At 39.6% G+C, this 17145-nt stretch overlaps 1 protein-coding gene across 5 annotated transcripts in view; it reads right to left on the bottom strand.

Annotated features, from left to right (window-relative positions):
* micu3a (mitochondrial calcium uptake family, member 3a) overlaps window positions 1–17145 on the bottom strand; it is a 28206-nt gene that overhangs the window by 8478 nt on the left and 2583 nt on the right. For 3 of the 5 annotated variants that reach the window (XM_061828992.1, XM_061828991.1, XM_061828990.1), the window contains exons 2-9: window positions 15225–15372; window positions 13095–13126; window positions 12069–12147; window positions 10723–10770; window positions 10004–10086; window positions 9626–9697; window positions 8484–8525; window positions 5674–5769 (exon numbers count right to left, since the gene is read on the bottom strand). In XM_061828992.1, the coding sequence (XP_061684976.1) occupies window positions 5674–5769; window positions 8484–8525; window positions 9626–9697; window positions 10004–10086; window positions 10723–10770; window positions 12069–12147; window positions 13095–13126; window positions 15225–15372 (600 nt within the window). The remainder of the gene's footprint in view (window positions 1–5673; window positions 5770–8483; window positions 8526–9625; window positions 9698–10003; window positions 10087–10722; window positions 10771–12068; window positions 12148–13094; window positions 13127–15224; window positions 15373–17145) is intronic. The other 2 variants (XM_061828993.1, XM_061828994.1) reach the window with 2 other exon arrangements.

Raw genomic sequence — 17145 nt, 5'->3', positions numbered from 1 at the left:
TTTAGGAGGAATGGTTTCCTCTCGGCGAGTGGTCTTTCAGCCCATGTCGATGCAGGACTCGTTTAACTGTGGTTAATGATACTTTCTTACCAGATTCATCCAGCATCTTTGCAAGGTCTTGAGCTTTTGTTCTGAGGTTAAGTTCCACATTTCAGACCAAACATCTTCATCTCTGAGGCACAGAGTCCATCTCCTTCCTGAGCAGCGTGATGGCTGGGCATTCCCGTTATATTTATATTGTATTTGCATATAATTGGTCAAACAGATGAACGTGGCACCATCAAACATATGAAAATTGCACTCAAGGATGAACCAGACCTGTGGAGCTCCACAATTTGGTTCTCTGCTTCCTTCCCGATTTCTTTTGATTTTATGTAAACCTCTGCTTTCTGTTGGGGGTATATTTTTTTTCCCTTGTTCCACTTTGTTCTCACTTTCCTCAAAAACCTAGCGTGATATAGAAAACTGTGATCAGTTTTGGATTCTGCACCCAAATATTAGTTGTAAACAGTTGTCAGACGTAACTCAACAAATTGTAATCCGTTGAAGTCCACAGTCATCTCTTTTCCTAGTGCGTCTTCTCCTGCCAACTTTTTTCTTTCACTAGGCTTTCCGATAATATTCTTGCACACAGCACTCTGTGAACAGCCAGCCTCCTTAGCTACGAACTTTTATGGCTTATCCGTCCTTTGGAGGGTATCAATGATGGTCTTCTGGCCACGTCATGTCTGCAGTCTTACTAATATTGCGCCAACGGAAGAAATAACTGAAGCAATTCAATGACATCTAGGGAAGCCTGTGCATGAGCTTTTAGTTTAGTAGATGGTTAGTATATGACACTCAGTTTAAAACATTTGTAGCCTGAAACATTTGGGCTGATTTCTCCTCAGTATTATTTAAAATGTGGGCCCTGAATACATAATCTATCAAATTCTAACTTTTTTAATGTAATTATGCATATAAATACACTTTTCCATGATAGACAGTTTTTTTTGGAAAGGGTCTGTAGATACTGTAGCTCACCCAAATCTTAATTCTTCATCATATGATTTTAAACATGATTGCATCCCAGCAAAACAAGGTGGATGGTACTGGAAAAAACAGTGAGCCGGGCCCTTTATCAGGTCCAACTTTATCTCTGACCTGACAAATGTTCATCTCGAAAAATGTAAAAAAGATCTGTCTAACTGCAACATCTTGCAGGGGGGAATTTTCTTGTTTTCACACCTTATAATGACCAAGTGTCCTAATACGTTTGTCCATGTAGTGTGGTTTGGAACAAAATGATTCAAACTGCACTGCAGGAAATTATTAAAATTAAACAGAGTTGAAAAAAAACAGGCCAGCAATTTTAGTCTTTTTGTGATGAGTTATTATTTTGCTGTGCCACATATGCACACCAGTGTCATGGGTGATCTGAAGACTCGCAGCCAGCTTTAGGTTACAAACAAGTTACACAAGGACTTGAACAGGTCGCCACCTAAGTGCCGCGCTAATATCGACAAACACCAATTCACACTCACATTCAATGACACCTATGTAGAATTTATATTGTCCTTAGTTACCTGGAGAAAGATCTTTTGGGCAAGTGGGTAGAAGCTGGAGTACCCAGAGAAAACCCACAAAAGCACAGTGAGGACTTGCAAACTCAACGCAGAAAGACGTGAACATCCTAAGTCCGAACTATGAGTCAGGCGTGCAAAACTTTCTTGCATAGTGCTACTCGTCTCATATAGAATAGGTAAACCTTTTGGCACAGTTGGTGGTGATCTTGAAGAAAAAAAAAAGGGGGGGGGGTGATTTTCCTTTTCCAGCAAACGTTAAAAAAAAATCAACATTATAGTGAATTGTGTTCTGTGAAGTCCATCCATCCATCCATTTTCTGTACCACTTATCATCAGTAGGGTCACAGGTGTGTTGAAGCCTATCCCAGATAATTTTGGGCGAGAGGTGTGGTACACCCTGAACTGGTTGCCAGCCAATCGCAAGGCACAAATAAACAACCAACCATTCGCACTCACATTCATGTCTCCGGTCCAACTTAGACTCCCGTTCAAAAAACACACTGAATGAGTTGATGAACAGCAGAGCAAAATGCTGAGTGGTGGGCATCTTCTAAATGATTGCTCTAAGTATTGACCGCTTAACTAAACCAGCGAAAATAATGATAAGAGATATAGACATAATGCATAAGTGATCATAACAGTGTGATAATTTCTGGAAGTGTGGTGGCATCATTGTCAGCTCATCACTATCATGACAACAAAATTATTATTATGGGCACAGCGCACAAGCATGTGTGTGTGTTAAAAGGGGCTTTGATCATGTCGTCAAAAGTAAAAACAATAATTACCGACGTCAACTCTAAACAGTCTTCTTCGTCCTCCAAATTAAGGAGTAATCCCAATCAGGAGCAACTCAGTCAGTTTGTCCAGCTGTCAGTCAGTAACAACTTCCAGGGGCACAAGCTACCTCCCCTCTTCCTTCCCATGACCTGATATCTCTACCTTGCCTCAACTATTCTATGATTCCTTTTACCCCCTCCACAGTCATTTATTTTCCTCTCAGTTTATGCTTCTCCCCCCAATACCTCCCATTGCTCCCCCTTCTCGCTGTCAGTTAGAAGAGTCTCTTTTGACAGACAAAAGAAATTCGCTTGACTAATCTGTTGATTAAACATCCTTTTTAAAATAGAACTTGCTTCCTTCTTTTGCCCTAAAAGTGCTTCCTGAGTCTCACCCACTTTGTAGCTCAGCATTTGCACTCTGATGACCCGGGGCCGCCAATGTAACCTCTCATCACCTAGTTGATTTTTATCTCTCCCTCTTTTCCTTTATCTGATAAACTACTGATTATCTCAAGTGTATTCCATCATTTCATTGTTTCCTGTTTCCTCAATTGATCTTACCTTTTGCGTACGTTTGCATAATTTCTTCATGTTGTACTGCCAAACAATTTGAATTTGGCAGATGGTTTCCTTTTATTGTTTTTTTTCTTTTTTTTGGCCCTTTGTCTGATCCTGTGTGTGCTCTGTGCATCTGACATCCTGGCAGATGAAAGGGTCCTGAGAGTAAATACACGGTCAAACCCATTACACTCCACTGTCATTACATTCACCTCAACTTCCGCTGCCACGGCAGCACAAAGCCTGTCATTAGACAGCTAGCTGCTTGCTATGGGTTAGCTGTTTTTAATCATTAGGAATACCTCCGAAGTGCTTTTCTGGAAATGTTGTGCAACCTTCCTCCTCTTCCTGAACTTGCAGTAAGATAATGTTCAGACCACTTTAATAGCACCCGCTGTACAAATCATTTGACATTTTACCACTGACCATGTTCTCATTGATTTTTATATCTGTAAATGTTAGCGATTATTATTGAACGGAATTATGATCACCAATTCAGTGTCATTGGTGCCTTTTATAGGGCATGAAAACACATTTGGTTGATATAAACATAATTGGCACTTGTCATGTCTTCCAGCCACATAGCTAAAAAGGTAGAAATAATTATGAAAACTATCGTACATCATAATTAAATAACGTATAATGAAAGATAAACACATCATCTTTTCGATTATGGCAATACAGTATTTAACAGTCGTTAAAGAAAAATATCCAAAAGTCCAAACATTTCTGAGGTTACCATTATAAATTCCCAAGTATTTAATTGACTGTTCAATTTATCTTAGAGTTAAACACGGTTAAAATGGTGAATGGTTTGACACAAACATTGACCACGAAAAAAAAAGATTCAAACATACAAATGTAAAAAAAAAAGAGAGAAAGAAGAGACTGGTTGTAACATTAGCTTGTGTTGTATTATCTACACACCCCAATTCCAGTAAAGTTGGGAATGGTATAAAATGCACGTAAAAAGAAAACACAATGTTTTTCAAATCGTTTTCAACCTAAAGTATATTTAATTCAATACACTACAAAGAAAAGATATTGGATCCTCAAAGTGGTAAATTTTACTGCTTTAGTTTTTTAAAAGTTTGTCTTAAAACATTGTCTCGTTTTGAATTTGACGCTTGCAACACTTTCCAAAAATCCTCTGACAAGAGCAACAGATGACTCGAAAATGTTGAGAAATGCTACAAAAAAACAGTTGCTTGGAACATTCCACAAGTGAAGAGGTTAATTGGAAACAGGTATTGGGTATTAAAAGAGCATCTACGAAAGGCTCAGTTGTTCAAAAGCAGAGGTTGGGGTGAGGTTCACCACTTTGTGAACAACGACATCAGCAAATGGTTTAAGAACAATGTTTCAAAAGAATTTTGAGATTCCATCATCTATGCTCCATAATGTCATCAAACGATTCAGAGAATCTGGAGAAACCTCTGCATGTAAGCAACAAGGCCGAAAACCAACATCTAAAGCCCCTTACTCTCGATCCCTCAGGCGGCACTGCATTAAAAATCAGCATCGGCGTGAAATGGATATTGCCATGTGGGCTCAGGAATACTTCTGAAGACTATTGTCAATTAACAGTGTTTTGGGAAATCATGTATGTGTCCTCTGGCCAAAGTGGGAAAAGGACAAATTACACTGATAGCAGCGTAAAATTCAAACGCCACCATTGTTTTGATATGTTCTGGGTGTGTTAGTAGCCATGGCATGGGTAACTTTAATGCTGAAAAGTGTGGACAGGTTTTGGAGCAACATGTGCTACCATACAAGAAACATCTTTTTCAAAGGTGTCCCTACTTATTTCAATGCCAAGCCACATTCTGCACATTTTACAACAGGGTGTTTGTAACAAAAGATTGCAAGTACTCGATTGGCCTGCCAGTAGTACAGACCTGCCTCCCATTGAAAATGTGTGAGGCATTATGAAGCGGAAATAGGACTACGGAGACCCAGACTGTTAAGCATCTGAAGTTGTCATCAAGCAAGAATGGGAAATAAACTCCATATACAAAGCATCAACAAATATTGTCCTCAGTTCCTAAATGCTCATAAGTGTGGTTAAAAGGAAAGGTGGGGTAACATAGTGGTAAACATGGCCCCTGTCCCCAAGTTTTTCCAAGGTGTTTTAGGCAGCAAATTGAAAATAGGGGAATATTTGCAATCAAAAACAAAGTATCAATTCATCCATTAACATGTCTTTGTAGGGTGTTCTATTGAAGATAGGTAAACAATTGTATTTATTTACGTTTTGCGGTGCATCCCAACTTCATTGGAAGTAGGGTTTGTAATATTGTTGGACAGTCATGCCACTCCAGCACAATACAGATTTACAGACACACCATGGACAAATGTGTTGTTTCCGTACGAAATGTTTAAAGAATTTCTAAAAAATAAAAACATTAATTTTGGTGAAATTTTAGTTACTGCAATGAGTGCCTTAACTTTAAGGAAAACGAACTCAGGGTAATGCAATACATATGAAAATGGGAAAAAAAACAAAAATAGGTGGGTGGGAAATATATGGTGGTATATGGATAAAAATGTTTTGCTGCAACTTGACAAATACTCAATCTCAATCTGTAATGTATGCTTTTTTTGTTTTAAAGAAACTCATTGTTGAAATAGCCCAAGTGCCTTCACACATTTGAGGTCTTATTCTGGTATGCATCATGAGAACAGACAGACATAGAGATTACAAAATAAAAAATATAAATGATAAATACTGGAAAATGACAGGATAGAGGACAGTTAGGTCAGTGTACCTCCGCCAGGTCAGAAAAGAGGATTTGGCTTGCGCCTCTCCTGAGAACGTCCCAGTAACTCCGAGCCACAAACTCCTGATTGTCTTTTTTTAGCACCTGTAGGGGTCGTCAAGCAGGGCCAAGGTCAGTTCACTTCCAACACCACCACTCCAGGAAACATCTCACGTATTTTGCCCATTAAATCTGGTTAGTAGTATATAATATCAAGTCATGATCTGGGGTGGGACCACCTGATCTGGACTGAAGTGGACTGTGAAAAACGTTTATGGTAATTAGATACTGTGTATATGAAAATCTGACAATAAAGATTTATCTTAAAGATTAAGATCATACATTCCCACATTAAAATGACACAGGAATGAAACTCATCAGTGGCAAGCACAACATAAACTAGGTAAGGTTAGATCAGAATATGAACAAGATTTGTGTTTCCTCCGCAAATTCAGATACCAAAGACATGTGAGTTTATTCAAATATAACAAGAAATATTACGTGTGTGTGTGTGTGTGTGGGAGGGGGGTTATAATAATTATAATTATTATAATCTTTTGAAAATAAAAATGTTGTGCCGAAAAGCATGACTCCTGTCCTTGACCGTGACAAAGGGGAGGCTGGACTAAAATGTGCTGCCTCTAAAACGCGCAGCGCCTGAGTTTTGACCATCTAACTCAAATCTTCTTCAGAAAGAACACAATTAACACATTTTTAACATGACTGCTCCTTGCTGTTAAGAGTCATTGTGACAAACCATATTTCCACCACAGCACTTCGCAGAGCTCTGACCACCTACGATGAACAATCCTCATTCAGTAATGTTTCGTCAGAGACAAAATGTTCCATTCCATTCCTGGTTCCATTTGGAAAGTGTTGGATCTGTGTTAATTACGGTATATCTTAACAGCCCCTTTTTGACCAGTCACCTTATTGTGGTGGAGGGGTTGGTGTGTCCCTACGATCCTAGGAGCTAAGTCGTCTTGGGTTTCATGCCCCATGTAGGTTCACCCATGGTAAACGGGTTCTAGGTGAGGAAACAGACAAAGCATGGCTCCAAAAACCCCAATGATGAGTAAAAATAATGGATCTAGGTTTCCCTTGCCCAGATGCGGGTCACCAGGGCCTGGTGGCCAGGCTCGACCGGATACATAGACCCAGTTACACAGCCCAAAGGGATAACCTAGGTACCCTTTTCCATAGGATCACCACCTGTGGGAGGGGCCATAAAGGTCGGGTTGAAGGTGGGGACCTTCATGATCTGATTCCCCGTTACAGAAACTAGCTCTAGGTATGTGGAATGTCACCTCTCTGAAAGGGAAGGAGCCTTAGCTGGTGTGTAAGGTCAAGAAGATCGGATTAGATATAGTCGGGTTCGCCTCCACACACAACCTGGACCCTGGTACCAGTCCTCTTGAAAGGGGTTGGACATTCTTCCAATCTGGAGTTGCCCATCGTGAGAGGTAGATGTTGGTATATGTATTGCCCCCCGGCTTGGTGCCTGTATGTTGGGATTCACCCCGGTGGACGAGATGGTAGCCTCCCTCCACCTTTGGGTGTGGGGACGGGTCCTGACACTTGTTTGTGCCTTTGCACCAAACAGCAGTTCAGAGTGCCCACCCTTTATGGCGTCCTTGGGTGGGGTGGGGGGTGTGGCAGCTGGCATGAGAATCAGCACCTCTAAATATGAGACCATGGTCTATCAGTCAGAAAAAGGTTGAGTGAGTTCTCCAGATAGGGGATGAGCTCCTGGACCAAGTGTTAGGAGCTCAAGTATCTTGGGGTCTTGTTCACGAGTGAGAGAAGAAATGAATGAGAGATTGACGGGCGGACTAGTGCAGTGTCTACAGTGATGTGGACATTGTATCAGTCCCTAAGGAAGGAGCTAAATTGAAAGGTGAAGCTCTCAATTTGCTCGATCTACGTTCCTACCCTCACCTATGGTCACGGGGTGTAGGTCATGACCAAAAGAACAAGATTCCAGATACAAGTGGTCAAAATGAGTTTTTACCACAGGGTGTCTGAGCTCTCGCTTAGAGATAGGGTGAGAAGTTTGGTCATCCAGGAAGGGGTCAGAGTAGAGCCACTACTCCTCCGCATTGAGAGGAGCCAGATGAAGTGGGTGAGGTTTCTGATTCAGATGGCTCCTGCCGCCTCCCTGGTGTGGTGTTCCAGGCATGTCCCACTGGTAGGAATTCCGGGCACACCCCAGGCTAAACTGGAGAGACTATGTCTCTTGGCTTGGTTGGAAATGCCGTGGGATCCCTTCGGAAGAACTGGAGGAAGTGGCTCTGGTGAGGGAAGTGTGGCTTTCCTTGGCAAAGTTACTTCTGCCGCAATCGCATGTTACCTAAGCAGAAGAAAATGGATGGATGGATGGATGGATGGATATCTTAACTGTCACCCCAACTCATGGATTTCTCCTCTTCATGAAATACCATACATGTATTATTATTCTGTCTGTTTAGCAAACACTTCCTTCCTTCATATCTTCACAAATACATACAATACAGCTACATGTAAGATGTACAACTCAAATAAAATATCACTAATAGAGCAGTATTCATTGTTATTTCAAAATCTAACATCAGATAATGCCCGTGTTAAGATGTTTAATATGGTTGACATTTCAAATGAGAATTTGTTCTCAATTGCAATGCCAGGATAAATACACGTTAAATAAAATGAGAAAATATGAAGCCACCAACAAGTACTGACTAGTAATGTGCATTATTTTTCAATTTACCCTTTAATCATCTTCTTAAACCATCTAAGGCTAGAAAAAAGAATACTACGGGGATATGTTTTTGGATACATACGCTGTTCATGGGGGCAACCTGATATCCATACAGCTGCATACTCTACCACACAGAAAAGAGACATGAGGGAGGGAGAGGACACCAAAGCATGCAGTCAAAGAGAAAGGAGGAGAGAAGATAAAAGACATGTTAGTACATGCAAGGAGAGAGGTGGTGGATACACTCTGCAGAGGGACATGCCATTTCCAATGCATCTATGATTATATCTTCGCACAACACACATTTTGTAAAACATCATATTTTAAAATGTGTGTTGAAAATGACAAATCTCTATATTAAATACAAAATATAAAATATAGTGTCACAAGAAATCTTATCCTGTATGTAATATAGTAAATAAAATAAAATGTACATTATTATATAATAGAATATTAGTGTGTATAACATGTTTTCTTTCTCAATCAGTGTGCATTAATATAAAAAAAAATCTTAATTGACTACAGAGTCTGATAAAATCCGTAGATTATCTCTTCTTCTCTCAGATATTTTCCATGGGTCAGAAATTCGTGAAAATTTGCTGCTTAACACGGGTCAGGACATTGTCCAAAGTACTCTAGAACGGTTACAAATGTCAGCATCTGAATTAAACGTGGATATGAATACAATAAAATGTTGGTCCTAAACCTTAATCACAGAAGCATGGAATAAGTCAAATTATACTAGAGTATATCCATCTGATCCAGTACACAATAGGGATGTCACTGTCATGGTACAACAGAGAACAAAAAATTGTAAAGCAGCATGCAATCACTCAAGGTTACATGACAGGTTATTATCCTAATACCTCCAAAGATAACAACTATCTTGTTATTTCCTGATGATGGTAATCATTTGTAATGTGTCGACATGCCCAGTTTGGCACAGCAGTCCAATAAGCTCAAATACACAGCACCACAGGAAATGTTTTACCGCAATACCCTTGTGGATGTATTAATATGATTTGATATATTGTTTTGAAATGTTTGGATTACCATTATTAGTCTCAATAAAGGAATGGCTCAGTGGCATCAGGTGGAAGTCTACATGAACAATCCATTACCGTCATACAGTTGGTTATATTCAGGACAATTGGGAAAATGGGTTGTATTTACATTTATGCTTTTATAAGTATCCTGGATCCTACATTTCCGATGACCACTTACCAATTGTGCTGATTTTTCAGCATCCCCTTTCCTCCCTTTCTTCTCATTTTTCTTCCGGAAAATCTCCTGAAGCTGTAAATAAAAGAAAAATAATGAAACTTTTTAGAATAAAGATCTCTATGACACTATTTAAGTATTTTTTTAATTATTGTTGGCAATCAACTATAAACCATAGAGTACTGGCATCTATCTCCCTCTGATTTATGTAACTATGAATAAGTATGAGTAACCTAAATTCCATTTCTTTTTACTTATTGCAATAGATAAAAACACAACCTACAAAAGAGCCATAAGAACAAGAGCATCACTAATACCAGAATAAAAATTGACAATAGAATGTCATGGATGAATGGTTCTCCCTTCCTATTAGCTACTTACCACCAAGAACTCCCTCTTGTCCACCATCTGGTTGCCGTCTGCATCAAACATATTGAAAGCAATCTTAAAGCCAGCATGGGGCTCTGCAGCAAAGAGAACACATATGGTGAGCGTTATTAACAGTGTGGTAAAGGCAATTTTAAATCGCCAAATGGCACAGTCATGAGGGGATAAATAAATAAATGAATAGATTTATATATATATATATATATATATATATATATATATATATATACACACACATACATACATGCATGCATATATATACACACACACACACCACACACACACACACACACACACACACGCTCCCATGCATGCATATGTACATACATACGCACACACACACACACACACACACACATATGTGTGTGAACATCATACCGTACATATACACATGTGTGTCTGTGTACCCCAGTCATATTGGAATGAAAGTGTAGGCTATGCCTTTTCATAACCTCTAAGTGGAGGTGGCATACTGGAATTAATGTTTACAGCTTTTTCTCAACCTCTAGTTGGCAGGATACATTTATTAAATACTCAATTTTTTTTCCATTTCCCTTTATATCAATGTACAATGCACAGTATTGATTTTTGACATGTGTTTTAGGAAAACAATGTGCATTATACATGAGAAATTATACTCATACTTTCCGTAACTTTGGTCTCCCCAATTCAAATAGTCCAGAGAGAGCAAGATACAGTATACAGAGACTCACTTGTCAGGATGCAGAGCAGGAAAAGGTACTCTGTATATGAGATGATGCCTAGCAAAGAGACCATAAGGGAGTTAGCTCGAGCATAGCCTCTTGCGCACACAAACATAATGACACCAGATTCTGCAGTAGTAATTTTTTATGTATCTCCTTGAAGTAAACCAATAGTCCGTTTGGCCGCACACTATCTCCTTCTATATACACTTTGGTGTTAAGTTCGGATCTGTGTGTGTGTGTCAGGAGGTGATCCTTTCTTGCCTCTGCCCCATTTACACTCTTCTTCACTTTCTGTCTGATTGGCCAGATAGTTCAGGGTGACTTGCTTGAGTATTACGGGACACTGCTTTCTCGTGGATGTATTTGTGTGTGTCTGTCTGTGGGGATATGTGTTGGTGAACATGATACAGATAGAACCAGTTCCAGGACTGTGCTTTCTACTGCGCAACTACGTTGTATAAAAAGACACTCTACCCCCATATAGCTTGTACACCACAATAATCAAGTCATGCACTCAAACTGAGATAGATATAAAATAGTGCTGCTAGTAATTTTTAGTGCCTTTCTGCAATATCATTACTTTTTTTCAATATCTATTCCTAACCCTAGTACATTTTTTGAAGAATACCATACTGTATTTTTTAATACGGTATGATTATAATAAAACTATGAAGGAATCTTATTATGAAACATGAAACACAGAGCATTCCATTTAGCCATTCTCCCAAACTGTAGCCAGTCCAACACATTTAGCTGTTCCTACTCAACATGGTAATATGTGTCTTGACAAACACAGTTTGTATTGCATACATATCAGATCATTAACTAACATATTGCAATAATAAAAGGTATAATACCCACAGGTACACATCCCATTTTTGACAGGGCGGGTTGCTATACTGTGCTATCTTATTTTTATCGTTTAATTATATGAGGAAAGGAGATGAGGAAAAGGAAATAAGAGGTGGTTTATTTTTAGTTTGGTCAGCAGGTTGTTTGGCTGTCAGGAAGGACAGCATGCCGCCAACCTCGGATTAGAGACACCTACTGTGCCTAACACGAACACACACATTGGCAGATAAGCCCTGAAACGAAATAAAATGTAGTGTTTGAGATGTGAACCTCGCAGATTGGTAAATGTAATTGTCACCAAGTACATAATGTGGAAATAAAACACCAAAATCACAATTATGTCTGTTGTGACGATTCAACAATTCTTACACCATTGCACTTACTCACATAGTAGTTACTAATCACAGTTTAGGTGCACACGGTGCCTTTTCGATTTGTGTGTTGTGTGTTCGCAATTATGCAAATATATTGTGTATTCCTGCATGTGTATGAGCACATACCTCGTTCTTTCAGGTTACGGAATAGTTTGGATGATCCTCTCCATACAGGGGGAGTATCTGATAGGATTTTCTCCAGCTCCTGAAAAAAATACAATTAATACATAAATATATAAATAAAGGTCACTTGTTAAGCTTCTTATCTACATTGGTAAATCGGTTTCATAAACAAGCTGTCCAACTGTCCAGAAACACGAAAATACAAATTTGAGAGAGGAAAAAAATCTCTTCAAGCACAAAATATATGCTGAAACTGTCATGAACAGTGGCCCAAAAAACAAGGTACTGTCATGTCCCACCCCTACTTAGTGTACATACAGCATTTTATGTTTGCTACATAACAAGTATGTGCAGTGTGCCCTTGCCCATTCATAATTCACTGTTCATGGCACTGCATATTTGCAGATTTTACGTGCTCCACGTTTTTTTTCCTTAGTTTTTTTTTTTAAATGTACCGTATTTTCACCATCATAGAGGTCTTAAATTCTCTTTTAAAATGGCGTGGAACCATATTAGAAATGATGGCTTACAATGTGGTGCACCTTATGTGCACACTGAGTCCCATCCATCCATCCATTTTCTGAGCCGCTTATCCTCACGAGGGTTGCGGGAGTGCTGGAGCCAATCCCAGTTGTCATCGGGCAAGAGGCAGGGTACACCCTGAACTGGTTGCCAGCCAATTGCAGGGGACATTGAGACAGACAACAGTCACCCTCACAATCACGCCTAGGGGCAATTTAGAGTCTCCATTGAATGCATGTTTTGAGGATGTGGGAGGAAATTGGAGTGCCCGGAGAAAACCCGCGCAGGCACAGGGAGAACATGCAAACTGCACACAGGCAGGACTGGGATTTGAACCCCAGTCCTCTGAACTGTGAGGCCAATGATCTACAGCTGCGCCACGATTCCCCTTAATAAGGAAGTCTCATAAACAAAAAATCCTAAACCCCAACAGACAACCACATGTGAAAGACAACAGGTGATATCATGGAGGAAAGAAGAAAGAAGCTTTTAGAGTGTGTCTCCCACCTGCTTGGTCAAGGACCTCCAGGGCCTCTTGTCTGCCATGGAGCCATACGAAAGCGAGAAAAAAAAGAGAAAAGAGAAGAGGGTTTGGGTGGGCTCTGTCAGATAGCATCTGTATTATCTACAAATGGGTTTTAATGTGCACGCTACAGTCACAGCAACACATACGGACACATTCCCAGACACACACACGCACACACACGCTCACTACTATATACAACTGTGAACATTACAGGCCCATTTAAAGTGCCGTGGGTTCATCTCTGTAGTAGGTGGAATGTCCCAGTAAAAGCACATAGTACTTTTGTTCCATTTTATACAACAAAGTTCATCTTAATTCGACTTCAAAGAGCGCATTAGAGGATGTCGGCTGCTGAAAGGGTATGTGTGGCAGTATCATATGTCAGGACCAGTGCAAATGTAAACACTCATACAGGTGTGTAGTTTGCATACAACAACTGCCAACTTAAGCACAGAATTAAAAAAAAATATTGTGAGGAAACCTGTTACAATAAAGGGAGAATCCAAGTAAATTCCAGAAATTTGGATGCTAATTAGATCTAACAAAGCATAAATGGGAACACGTGGAATGTTAAATAAAGGAAGTCTTGTGTATGTCAACCTCAGACTAAACAAAAGCTGTAAGCCCATCTGTCATTTGAGGTCGGCCCGGCAAATTTGTTTCTTTTTTTTGTTTTTTTTTTGACTGTCCTGTTCACCTGCATGACCTTGCAAAATGGTGGACCTATATACCTTGTGCTAGAACGGTTTTGCTGTACAACAGGGGAATTACAAATGCTTCATCTTCTTATTTATTATTATTTCAATTCTGATGTTTACTGAAAATGCATCCGGACAAAAAAAGGGATGGATGGATGGATGGATGGATGGATGGATGGATGGATGGATGGATGGATGGATAGATAGATAGATAGATAGATAGATAGATAGATAGATAGATAGATAGATAGATAGATAGATAGATAGATAGATAGATAGATAGATAGATAGATAGATAGATAGATAGATAGATAGATAGATAGATAGATAGATAGATAGATAGATTAGACACTTTATCCATCTCTAAAGACCTATAAGAACCCATGAATTGATATCTAAATATAACCTGTGTTGTTAGTGGTTTATTAGCGTTCCTATCAAACTTATGAGTGTTCCCCCGTGCCCCCATGCAACACGCACACACATTAAAGCATTAAAGACCCGTGGAAGAAAGGCATGACAGGCCAGAGAGCAGGTTGGATTGTCTTCCCCAGCCTAGTCCTGTAATTGCATTACTATAACAAAACCCCCTCCATTTTCTATATTGCTTCTCCTCATTATGGTTGCGGGTCAACTGCAGCCTTTCCCAGCTAACTTTGGGCCTAGTTATAATCTGGACTGCTCATCAGTTAATTGCAGGACAAAAGCATTGAGTAAAAAGAAACATAGTTCTCAATAACAGAACATACATGGTGAATGGGTATTTGTACAGCACTTTTCTACATTTGAGGTACTCAAAGTGCTTCAGCACTCTCCTCATTCATCAACTGATGACTCATCAGGAGCAACTGGGGATTAAGTACTTTGTTCAACAATACTTGAGCATGATCGAGCAAGGTTTTAGAACCAGACGCACAAGCTTTGGGTTGGGAACGGTAAGTTGTACAGAAAATGAAATAATGGATGTAAATAAATTTAACCTTTACAGATGCCATTTTAAGATGGCTACAGTGATAAATTGTAGTTTTGATCAAAGTAATTAGACACCTAATGGCATTACCTGATATTTTTAAGAATGATGCAAAAAACAAGGCATCATTTGAGGTCTGGCTTTTATTTTTCAATAGGACGACATTGCTAGTGATTAACTGAATTAAGGCACTATTCCATCAGAGGTCGCCATTTTAAGGAATACAGTTGATGAAATGTATTCGTGTGCTGAGCTCCAACAGAAGTTCATTAGACTCATATTTCAAAACAAATGTGCCTACGAGTTTATACAGACAACATGTTTTCTTTTACCCGTGGAAGCATGCGCTGATGTCTGCACTATTAGTAACTGTCAAACAGGCCTAAACAGATTAAGCCCCTTCTTCTTTGTGTTTTATGTGTAGAAAAGAAGGCTATACATACTCCTTGGTTCACTCATGGTGACTGACTCGATGAAGTTTTGAGGAGTCATGTAGAGTTGCCCTTCATACTCCACAGAGGTGAACATACGGAAACGGTGCTCATGGGATGACATGTGTACGTCTCCCTCCTCAAAGTCCATCGGATGTGCCTGGAGGACAAAACAGAAAAAAATGTAAATTACAGTTTTAAACGTATCAGGGTAGATGATTACGATGAACAGTATAGGCTCAAGAGAGCCTGACCAAAAACTGTATGATTATTATTTGCCATCATCAGCCATAACTCTCATCAGGTACTTCCCCTTTGATTTAGATATGGTCAAAAATAAACAAACAAACACACAAACAAATAAACAAACAAATAAATAAATCAATAAATAAAATAATTAATCACATTTTCTATATGCAATAGATTATTCATTGTTCTTTTTTATGTAGGGAACTCAGTCCCACATACACAAAGCAAGACTATAACAAACATGGTTTTACGAATCTCGAATTATTTTTTTTCTTCTTTACACGACTTCTCTAAAATATAAATAGGGTTAGACCCTTTTGTGCAGTATAACAAGCTCAACTGTAAGGGCATAGATTTTTTTTCAGTACACTTTCAACACGATTAGAACTTCAGAGCAACCAGCCCATCACCTTGATTAGCTGCAGTGCTTTGTGCCGCACGATGCTATGTAATTAGGAGATCACTTTCCAAATTTAGACCTGCTTGGCCACAGGGCTCAATGCAGCAAGTTTTATGCACAGCTCAGCTAACATGCTAATGAGTGCGCCGATCCATTCATAAAGCGTTGATGCTGCCTTCACTGAGGAAGTATAAATATGAGATGAGAGCTCTGCTTCCTTCCAAAAGACAAACATGAGAAGACTGTGGTTTTGAGTCTTACTAAGGAATAAAGTTGAAAAGTGTTGGAAGGCAGTTTGCTTCTCAGGTCAAACTAAATTCAAATGTAAAGTGATGTATAATCCCTCCTGTGTTTGGCCACAAACAGCCTTGCGAATGCCTATTTTTCTTTTATGATCACACAGCAGATTCCCCAGGTGTTCTTCCTTTAGCCTACATAATTATCACAGTTCCTTCCAAACATTCAGTTCAAAGCAGATGTAGTCATACAGTACCAGAACAAAATTAATAGAGAATGTCATCAGGAAACTTCCCCGACATAAACCGACACTGGAAGCGAGTGTGAACTTGGCTATAAAAGCTTTTATTCTCCTGACAATAGTTTCACCGTGTTTTAAGCCCCCTTTTACAATGACTACTGACATCTATATTTTCCTGTTCCACCGTTCTGAGAGACAGCCACCGAAATGGAATTTTTGGGCTGAAGGAGACCCGGCAATATCCAAGTTTCTGAGGGAGTATCAGAGGTTAAGAAAAAGGGCTACTAGAACACTAGCAGCTGGGTGTGAAATATAATGCCCAAAACTCACTTGTGGATCCTTGATGGCTCTGATGTGGCCATGTTGTAGGACTACAGAATAAATGAGTCTCTACTTGATACTGGTGTCCTTCGCTGCAACCTCTGTCTGAAAAACAACATCCATCCATTTTCTATTGCGCTCGTCTGTTCTGGGTGAACTGGAGCCCATCCCAGGTAACTTTGCCCATGAGGCGCGGTACACACTGGACTGGAGTGCTGGTCAATTGGACGGCAGATGTGGGAGACAAACTATATTTACACTCACATTCACATCTGTGGACTACAGTATAAATTGAAAATATGATTGTGCGGGTGACAGGGATTAGCCACACTATCACAAAATATTTTGTGGTAATCACGTATTTATATAAATTACTCATGACTACTGGCAGAGGTGACACAATTGGTCGCAGAAGACGGAGCATGGACCGGTCATCAACATGTGCAAGAAGAAACGCCCAAGATTTCAAGCACTTTTCGAAAGTA

Source organism: Syngnathoides biaculeatus, chromosome 9 (assembly GCF_019802595.1).
Source record: "Syngnathoides biaculeatus isolate LvHL_M chromosome 9, ASM1980259v1, whole genome shotgun sequence".
In the NCBI taxonomy this organism is placed as follows: domain Eukaryota; kingdom Metazoa; phylum Chordata; class Actinopteri; order Syngnathiformes; family Syngnathidae; genus Syngnathoides; species Syngnathoides biaculeatus.
Note: the sequence above shows the minus strand (reverse complement) of the source record. Positions and strands in the feature narration are given on the sequence as shown.